The sequence below is a fragment of the Phoxinus phoxinus genome (genome assembly GCF_949152265.1).
Source record: "Phoxinus phoxinus genome assembly, chromosome: 17".
NCBI lineage: Eukaryota > Metazoa > Chordata > Actinopteri > Cypriniformes > Leuciscidae > Phoxinus > Phoxinus phoxinus.
The window spans coordinates 13,344,923-13,354,829 of record NC_136892.1 but is presented as its reverse complement, the minus strand read 5'-3'; the positions used below and the strand labels follow the sequence as shown (position 1 = coordinate 13,354,829).

Here is a 9,907-nt window from a genome sequence, read left to right as displayed (position 1 = left end):
GTGTAACTTATGTCCAATAGCACTAATGCCCAATAAGCTGTGTGATTTTAGCTAGATGATTTAGAATAGTTTAGGACATTGAAAATGTCTAGAGTCTAGAGGGCGCCACAGCTAAACAAATAGATTGTCATGAATCAGACCTCTGTGGCTCTCTCTGAGTATTGACTTTCCCGGACTACATTTCCCATGCACCCCGCATAGAGACTAATCACCTGCACAGGTGTTTTCCATGATCTGCTCTACTTAAGCAGCACTCACACTCAGACTCATTGTGAAGTCTTGTTTTGCCCCGGTTAACATTTCTAAGCGTTAACCCACCAGCTGTGATCCTTCTGGATTGTTAGACTACTGTTGATTCTCTACCGCCTGCCCTTGTGATCTTGCTCTCTGGAACTTCGACTGCTTTGCTGCCTGCCCTTACTCTTGCCTGGTATCATCTCTGTTTCTGCTCTGTCTCTGATATTCCTGTCACTGTTGTTTGCACCCTGCCTGTTTGACCCTGATCTTGATTGTTAAAGTTTATCTGCAAATGGATCCACACGCTTCCGACCCCTCATTACAGAAGACTTCGCCAACGATGGATCCAGCAGCCATGTATCATCTCACCTTTGAGGTTTCAGCTCAGGCTACCGTGTTAGCGTCACACCAACAACAACTCCAACGCCTAACGTCTGTTACGGAGGAGCTGGTTAAGACTCTGCAAGCACTTCAGTTAACCATACCACCGCCAACCATACCACCACCAAACCCACCAGCACCGGAGCCTCAGCCCATCAGTCCTAATGTGAACCCTCGACTATCTTTACCGGATAAATTTGATGGCTCTCCAGATAAATGTAAGGGATTTCTGTTACAATATTCTGTTTATGGATCAACAACCACTGTTACACACCATTGACAATAGCCGCGTATCATTTATCTGCTCCCTGTTAACTGGCCGAGCTTTAGACTGGGCTACTGCAGTATGGGTGGGAGGGAGGGAGGGGGTAGCCTGGGAGGTAGCCTGGCATTCCCCTCATACACCAACTTTCTTAAGCAATTTCGAGAAGTATTCGAACACACTGCTGGTGGCAAGGAAGCAACAACTGCTCGCGCTCCGCCAAGGGAGAGACGTGGCAGCAGACTACTCTCTCACTTTCCGCACACTCGCAGCCCAGACCGGTTGGGGTAACGGTCCATTGAAGCTGCTATATCGTAAGGGCTTATCGACTGAGCTTCAAACTGAACTGGCTTGTCGCAATGAAGGAAGGACGCTGGAACAATTCATCGATCTAGCCATCCGCCTCGATAATCTACTGCGCTCACAAAGTCCTTCACGACACTCTCACATTCAAACGTCTGCCTTCGCTTTCGCTCCAGAACCTGAACCCATGCAAGTGGGAGTCACTCATTTGACTACAGAGGAGAGGAAACGCAGAATGCGAAACCACCTCTGCCTATACTGCGGGTTATCTGGTCACCAACGAGCCAACTGTCCCACTCGACCACCCACCAAAGATATTACGGTGGTGAGTTCTTCTAATAGTCTAACTGTACCCATCTCTCTAACTAATATGAATGTCACGGTTGAGACGATGGCTTTAATCGACTCTGGGGCAGCGGGTAACTTCATTGATATCAACTTTGCTAACCTTCACAAACTTCCTCTCCTTCCATGTGGATCTCGGTTGGCAGTGGCGGCGCTAGACGGGTGCCCTTTGGGCACAGGATTGGTCAAGTGCACTACCCAGGACCTCATTCTAAAGGTTGGATCCTTCCACACTGAACTCCTTTGTCTCTTTGCCATTGACTCACCACAAAACCCGGTAATCCTCGGCTTACCCTGGCTGGAGAGACACAACCCTCGTATTTCCTGGACCACTAAACAGATTCAACAATGGTCAGAACCCTGTCAAAAAGAATGCCTGCAGTTCCAACTTCATGTCACAACCCCTGAATCTCCTTTGTCATCAGAAACCTCGTTCATACCAGACCTTCCAGCAGAATATCAAGCTCTCTCTGAGGCGTTCAGCAAATCAAGGGCCTCTCAACTGCCACCACATCGAACCAGTGATTGCTCCATCGATTTGCTTCCTGGAGCTATACCGACGAGAGGCAGAGTATTTCCCCTTTCACAACCTGAATCTGAAGCAATGAAAGCATACATTGAGGAGGAGCTGGCCAAGGGCTTCATTAGACCCTCCGCCTCTCCTGCATCAGCCGGGTTCTTCTTTGTCAAGAAGGACGGGGGTCTACGACCATGCATTGATTACCGAAGTCTCAACGATATCACAGTTAAATTCCGTTACCCGCTGCCTCTGGTTCCAGCCGCCCTGGAACAACTCCGTACTGCCAAGTACTTTACCAAACTCGATCTTCGCAGCGCCTATAATCTAATTCGCATCCGGGACGGAGACGAGTGGAAGACGGCTTTCTCAACGACCACTGGGCACTATGAATATCTCGTTATGCCGTTCGGCCTCTCCAATAGCATATGACATCAGCTCTGGCAATTCCACTAATGCCAACACAGTTTTCTAGTCTATTTAAAAGGATGTTGTGATCAATGGTGTCAAATGCAGCACTAAGATCGAGTAACACTAAAAGAGAGATGCAACCACGATCGGATGATAAGAGCAAATCTTTTGTGACTCTAATGGGAGCTGTCTCCTTAACATTTTACATATGAACATCAGTAATATTCACAGAACCATCTCAGGATTATGTTAAATGACCACAAGCACCTCACATTCTTGAGTGTAAGCAACACAACAGGCCTTTTACAAACTTGAAAGAGGGAGGAAGTAAGACCTCCAGTGGCTGCTGAGAGGAAGCACAGAAGCCATGCTGAAAATATTATGTAGGGACATTTTTGTAGGGACAGTTAAGCTTTAGCCTGGTTCTACACTCTCGAGAGTCTGGCCTCTCTTCATTGACAAGCGTTAACTTCCTTGAAGGCGGGTACTCTGTTGAAGTTTAAAACTATTGGATCTGCCCAGAGCCACTCTGGATCTGCCATAACCAATCACTAACGTTTGGTCGTGACGAAACTTCAACTAGCGCACAACTTCAACGTCATCGTTCTCAGCCACTCCCTCTGTTCGCTGATTGGACCGGTAAAAAAATGACCGGAGAAAACCCAAGAATACACCACAAACCCAGACATAGTACTGAAGGAAAATGAAAATTGAGCGGAAGTATGAAGGAGGGCGGAGCCAGGCTAGTTAAGCTTTACCCTTTTGGAACAATAAATTGAATTATAATATGACCCAATTTTGATCTCTGCTGTTAGTGTCCAGTCTGGACTCTTGACATCAACTCTGGAAACTGCTTCTGATTTGACCATGTTGTTCACTTTTTCCTTTACATTATAAAACTAAATGCACAGCATATGATTAAACTAAAAAAAGTGCCTCAATGTACATTTCCTTTATGTCTTACACTGTAAAAAGAGATGACCTAAAACTATTACCTTCAAATATATATTTCTATCTGATTTAACATGTATAAACATTTTTGTTGGTAATGAATGTATTATATGTTGGTTCAGTGATGTTAAATAATATGATAACTTGAATATGACCAGTTAATTTAGATGTTACCATTGTTTTCAGTGAAGAAATTAGTGCTTGAGCTCTAGATACAAAAGCGTTCTACAGTAGATATAAAAGTCCTGTAGTAAAATTTATGTTATCTGCACTGCACGGTTTTCATAATGCAAATGTAACTACCAGCTCACACGACTATGAGCATTGCCTGCTACGAGCGCCGACGGAGCTTTTAGTGTTTGGTGGATGGTGGATGGTATTTTGGGGATTTCGTGGGGATTTGAATTTTAAGTCCCTTTAATGAAACCTGACCTGCACATTCAGTGACTGCTGTTATAACCTTTTTACTACAACAGGAAGAAGCTACTGTCTGACAGGTTTCAAAGTGTTTTTCTTGAAAGGTATGCCTGTAAGGTATATATATGTATTATTATAAAAAAATTTTTATTGAATTCAGATGTATTAGGTTTATGGTTAACTAAGTAAAAGTTAATGCTTTGTGTTTACAGGGGACTTGCTTCCGTTATGGAAAAGGACAGTATTAACACAGAAACAGAAACTCAGATAAATGAATACCCAAAACATGAGAGAAGCAATGATGCTCATTCAACTTCAAGTTCACGGATTGTTTCTAAATTTCAAAGAAAACTTAGAAGTTTTTTGCCAGTAAATTATAAAGAAGAAATTATAGAGCTGCTAAAACTGGCTGGACCCGTGGTGAGTTGGATTGTTAAGTGTTACTCAGTGTGATCTAAATCAAGTAGATTAATTATTCTGTATTTTATTTAAACTACTTATAATAACTTTGTTGAGCCAAAAAAAAAACTATATATATATATATATATATATATGTTAATTATTTTTTAAATATAAACAAGCCTCTTAAAGTGACTATGTATCTTTTTAGGTATTTTATTATCTAAAATCAATATTTTTATTAATATGTCCTCAATGGTGTACAAATACCTCGGCCAATTATCTGACTTATCCTTATAAATGAAGAATTTATTATCTTTATATACATAGGACGGGTAAGTCCACGGAGGCTTCCATGTAGTTCCGCCATCTTGCAAAACTATAATAGCAGAGAGGGACAAAAAGTACTAAGCTAACGCGTTTCCACAACGCGTTTTCGTTCAGAGCCAGCCAGTCACGTGACGTGACTGAAACCAGCAGAAATGCAGGTGCAGAGCAGTGAGAGGCGCTTGAAACTGCACCGGCAAGTTTAAAAGTCTGGATTGGATTGTTATTATGGACCATACATATGCCGCGCCACAGGAGAAGAAAACATCGTCGTCAAAAATAGAACGTAAAAGGAAACGTGACTGTAGATTACAGAAAACAAGAGTTAATGTCGCTAATGTGGCTAATTTTATATAGCTCTCCTTTTTCAAAAACAATCCATCAGCTCAAGTTGTGAATATTTTGCTACGTGCATAGAACTGTACAGACAATGAAAATGCATTGCTATTGCTAGACATAAATTGTACAAACCTCAGTCGCTTCTCTTCTCTGCCTTTGTAAACTTTCAATTCTATCAAGATCGTCTCTCGTAGCTGCCGTCGTCGTGGTTTTGACTCTCGCTTTCCTCGTCGTCCACCTCCTCGCCTAGATCCCACTGATCTACTGCCTCTCTGTCTTCTACCTCTACCTTTTCCTCTCCCTATTGTTGAATCATCTGATGATGATATCTAACAATGAACATAATTTAGAAAATATAACGAATAAAGAAGGCACAGGGTGCGATTTGCCGGGGGGGGATGCATGGAATTTCCCCCTTTCTGGTCAATGTATCCCTGCCTCTGCTTAATTATTTTTATCCCCGGGGGGGATAAATTTATCCTCCCCTCAAAGTGATCATAGTGCTACTACATAGTGGCGAGACGGATCACAAAACTTATCACGGATCCGTGGTTTGATTAAAGTAAATTTTATTTTAAAATGATTACTCACTCACTCTTGAGCGTCTGGCGCGAGTGATTTCAATGTCAAGTCAATGTAAAGATGCGTTTATGCGCGTCTAGAGGTCCGCGCGGTGTTTAGCGCGGCGCGGTAGACGCGAGCCTCATTCGCACATCCAGTTTGAGCGAATGAGGCAAATTGCTAACACAGATAATGTCTTTTCTATCATTTCACTGTAGCTCAGCATCGCGATGTAAAGTTAACGCTATTGCATGAGCACAGTTCATATGTGTGGGGAAAGATAAGCTATTAGAGTAAAAATATTGCGTTAGGCTACTTCAGTTAATAAGAAAAAAGATTGTACAATTCCTGCAAATGCAGTGATGAATTTCATGTGCTCATGATTTATTTTTATGATTAAAAACTTTTCAAAACACCCCCCCCCCCCCCACATGAATTACAGTAATTCATACTGTAACATTCGTTTGTTTGTTTGAAATAACACACCTGTTCACCTGAAGGAAAACTCGACGAAGTGCTATTAGAAGACATCCTGTCAAAGCTTTTTGGTACATATCGCCTACCGTAGATGCAACGCGCATTTGAAAAAGCGAGGCGCTGGAGAGCAAAATTAGTTTGAATGCAAAATACAAATTCACCACTAGATGGGAGTGATTCCTACATATTGTCCCTTTAAAGAACCAATGAGGTTAATTCTCATGTGTTAGCACATTTGAGCTTCTGCTATAGGTTTGAACCTATGTCAAGCTTCTGTTTAAGTTTGCTGATCAATGTTTAAATGTGAATAAAAGCTTAAATTAAATCTGTTCATTATATCAAGCGATCGAGTCTCTTTAGAAAATTTGGACTGAACCACTCAATTCATGTGGATTAGTTTTATGAGCTCTTTTTGAAGCGTCAAAGTGGTAGTTGCTTTGCTGTCAATGCAGGGATAGAAAGCTCTCAGATTTATCTAAAAAGGTCTTCATTTGTGTTCTGAAGATGAACGAAAGTCTTACAAGTTTGGAACGAGATGAGAGTGAGTACTTATGACAGAATTTTAATTTTTGGGTGAACTATCCCTTAAAGATGCAGTGTAGAGTCAATTTTAGTCTATGTAATGATTAACTGATATTTTGGCAAAACTGTAGCTGTTATAATGTTGAATGTTTCCCCACTTAATGCAGTTTATATCTCAGCTGATGATCTTTCTGATCAGCTTCATCAGCACTGTGTTCTGTGGACACTTGGGGAAAACTGAACTGGCCGGTGTCGCTCTGGCTATTGCTGTGAGTTCACAAAATAACTTTATTATACTGGTGTGCATTAAAACACCCATCGCCTTTTTAAATACATCTTTTTTGCTCACAGGTTATTAATGTGTCTGGCATCTCAATTGGATTTGGATTGGCGTCTGCATGCGATACACTCATCTCTCAGGTATGATAGTCAATGTTCAGTAATGTGAGTGTCATTTGTGCTCAGATGTCATTTGAAGTGAATTGTGTCCTGCAGACGTTTGGGGGTAATAATCTGAAGCGGGTGGGTGTGATACTACAGAGAGGGATTCTCATCCTCCTGTTGGCCTGTTTCCCCTGCTGGGCGCTTCTCATCAACACAGAGTCCATCCTGCTGGCTGTCCGGCAGAGTCCCAGTGTGGCCAGGTGTGACACATTCAACAAACATTAAGTTATGGTTCTGTTTAGCAAAACTTACCTGAGTCTGCTGTGCTGATAAAGTCTGTTGTCAACATATTGTGATAGAAGAAAATGATAGTAGTATTGTGAAATGACATGATGTCATATCATTTGGACATGTGGCAGTCAAATGGACCTAAAGCCAGTGTCTGTGGAGTTCCTTCAACTTAAACTGATTGTTTCTCTCTATCCCTCTCAACAGGCTGTCACAACTCTATGTAAAAATATTCATGCCTGCTTTGCCTGTGAGTGACACCTTTTTGCACACCAAAAAGTACTTACTGCAAATACTGTAACTTTATATATAAAAAAACAACAACAACAGTATACCACTTAGACAAACATTCAAAAGCTTTTGTAGTTTCAGGACCTTATCTCAAATATTGCTAGCTTGTAGTTTATTTAACAGTATTAAACTTTATTGTATGTAGACTACCGTTTAAAAGTTTGGGGTCAGTACGTTTTTTTTCAGTACGTTTGACCAAATTTACACCTTTATTTACCAAGGAGGACACACAAATTAATTACAATGACAGAAAAGACATTTAAAATGTTACAAACGATTTCTATTTCAAATAAATGCTGCTCTTTTGAAATTTCTATTCATCAAAGAATTCTTAAAAAACATGCATAATTGTTTCTACAAAAATATTGAGCAGCACAACAGTTTTCAACATTGATAATTACAAGAAATGTTTCTTGAGCACCAAATCAGTATTAGAATGATTTCTGAAGGATCATGTGACTCTAAAGACTGGAGTAATGATGTTAAACATTCAGCTTTGCTGTCAAATGAATAAATTACATTTTAATTACATAGTAATAATATTTCATAATATGCAGCCTTGGTGAGCATAAGAAACATTTAAAATGTCTCTAAAAAGACATTTAAAGTTCACAAAAAATTCTATCATCGATTCAAAGCTAATGCTACATTAAACCTATATGGTTCTCTTACGAGAGATACTCTCGTATGTGTAGAACTACGCTAGGGGAAAATCCTTTTCCACGAGAATACTGAAGCCAAAAAATTATCCTTAATTTTGTATAAATGTAAAACGCGTTGCCGCAGCATACAGACATAGGCGAGACAGCTCGCGTGCCTATTGGCTGCTCTGCGGGCAACTGCTTGAGCCTATCGAGCGAGACCTAGAGTGACATCACACCCAATGAGGGCGCTTCACGCCCTTCCGCGTCACGTCCCGCCGAAAAAGGCGTGGCTTAGGGCTATAAATATCGCTCTCGGAGGCTCATTCTCTGATTTTTAATCCTTCAGTGAAGCAATGCTCATCGCTGGATCCGAGGAGAAGCAGCGCTGTGAAGAAGCACCTCAGCGGGACGAGACGAGAAGCTGCTGGTCGCGCCACCTTCATCGCCTTCCTGCTGCGCTATCCAGCGCCTATATCCTTTTCTTTGCTACTTGTGTGTTCGCCGGCGCAACACACACTTCTAAAAGAGCTTGCGTCTTTTTAAAGATGCCTTCCTGCGGCTCGTGCAGAGCCACACTCAGCGACGGGGACCGCCATTTTGTCTGCGTTTCCTGCCGGGTGAACAACATGCAGCTCTCGCGATTGCTGACGGCGGCTGCCCTCACTGCGAGCTGTTGCCCATAGCGACTCTGAGGACTCGCTAGGCATCATTCCAAGAGGCTGCATTCACTGCTGTTGTGCCGCGCCGTAATAAGCGCCGCTCTCAGCGGATCCCGGAACCTTCTCCCAGCCGTCAAGGCTCGCCGGTGCGCCCGCAAGCTTCTTCACCGGCGTCATCGGCTTCGATCCCCGACGGACAACGGCCGCAGTCTGTCGCCGCTTCTGTCGTCGACGCGAACGAAGTCGACGCGATGCTGCGAGAAGGTGATTCCTGCTCTCTCCTGGCGTCAGGCAGCGAGGATTGGGCGAGCTCTGAGGATCTCGCGCCCTCTGCCCGTGCTTCGACGGGAAAGAGAGCGAGCATTGAGGCGGAGCTCGTTCGCGTGCTCACTCAGGCCACGGCGTGCCTTGGCCTCGATTGGGTTTCGCCTGAGCAGCCCGCCCACAACTGACTGGACGGCTACTTCCTGCCCGGGGAGCGCACTTCGCCTGCATCCAAGCCAGCGTCTTTTCTTCCAGAGCTTCACGAAGAGGTCGCTAAGTTTTCCCGGTTTTCGACCAGGACACGGTCTTCTGTGTCTCTGGCGTTCTCGGCATTCGACGACGCCAAGAACAAAGGATACCTCTCCCTGCCGCCGGTCGAGGAGCCTATTGCAGCGCACTTATGCCCGCCCTCCGCTGGACGGCGTGCTAAAATGGCGCTGCCCTCAAAGGCTTGCCGCACGACGTCATCTCTGCTCCACCGCGCTTTCGCCGCGAACGGACAGGCCGCGTACACCATGGCCACGCTACAGATCTACCAGGCTGATCTCCTCCGCAAGCTGGACGAGAAAGGACCTGACGCGATCTGTGTGGCAGACCTGAGGAGCGCTACAGACCTCGCTCTCCGCGCTACCAAGTCTGCAGCACAGGCCATGGGTCGGAGCATGGCCTCGCTCACTGTGTCTGAGAGACATCTCTGGCTAACGCTCTCTGACATGTCGGACTCGGAGCGCACCGCGTTCCTCGACGTGCCGCTTTCCCCAGCCGGCATCTTCGGGACCTCGGTCAAGGTCTTCACCGATAGGTACGCTGAGGTACAGAAAGCGACGCAGGCTATGAAGCACTTCCTCCCGCACGGCCTGCTCCAGTTCTGCAGCAGGCCGTGCGAAACCGTCTGCTCAGAGCTCACAACCTAAGCCTCCGCCCAACG

General features: G+C 44.1%; 1 protein-coding gene across 3 annotated transcripts in view; it reads left to right on the top strand.

Moving 5' to 3' along the window:
• The first annotated feature begins 3,378 nt into the window (after positions 1 to 3,378).
• The window catches only part of LOC306984223 (multidrug and toxin extrusion protein 1-like), a 69,124-nt gene continuing 62,595 nt past the window's right edge, over positions 3,379 to 9,907 (top strand). For 2 of the 3 annotated variants that reach the window (XM_079585389.1, XM_079585387.1), the window contains exons 1-5: positions 3,919 to 4,244; positions 6,617 to 6,718; positions 6,801 to 6,869; positions 6,945 to 7,093; positions 7,329 to 7,371. In XM_079585389.1, coding sequence (XP_079441515.1) covers positions 4,020 to 4,244; positions 6,617 to 6,718; positions 6,801 to 6,869; positions 6,945 to 7,093; positions 7,329 to 7,371 — 588 coding nt within the window. In that variant the 5' untranslated portion in view covers positions 3,919 to 4,019. Of the gene's footprint in view, positions 4,245 to 6,616; positions 6,719 to 6,800; positions 6,870 to 6,944; positions 7,094 to 7,328; positions 7,372 to 9,907 lie in introns of all 3 variants that reach the window. The other variant, XM_079585388.1, reaches the window with a different exon arrangement.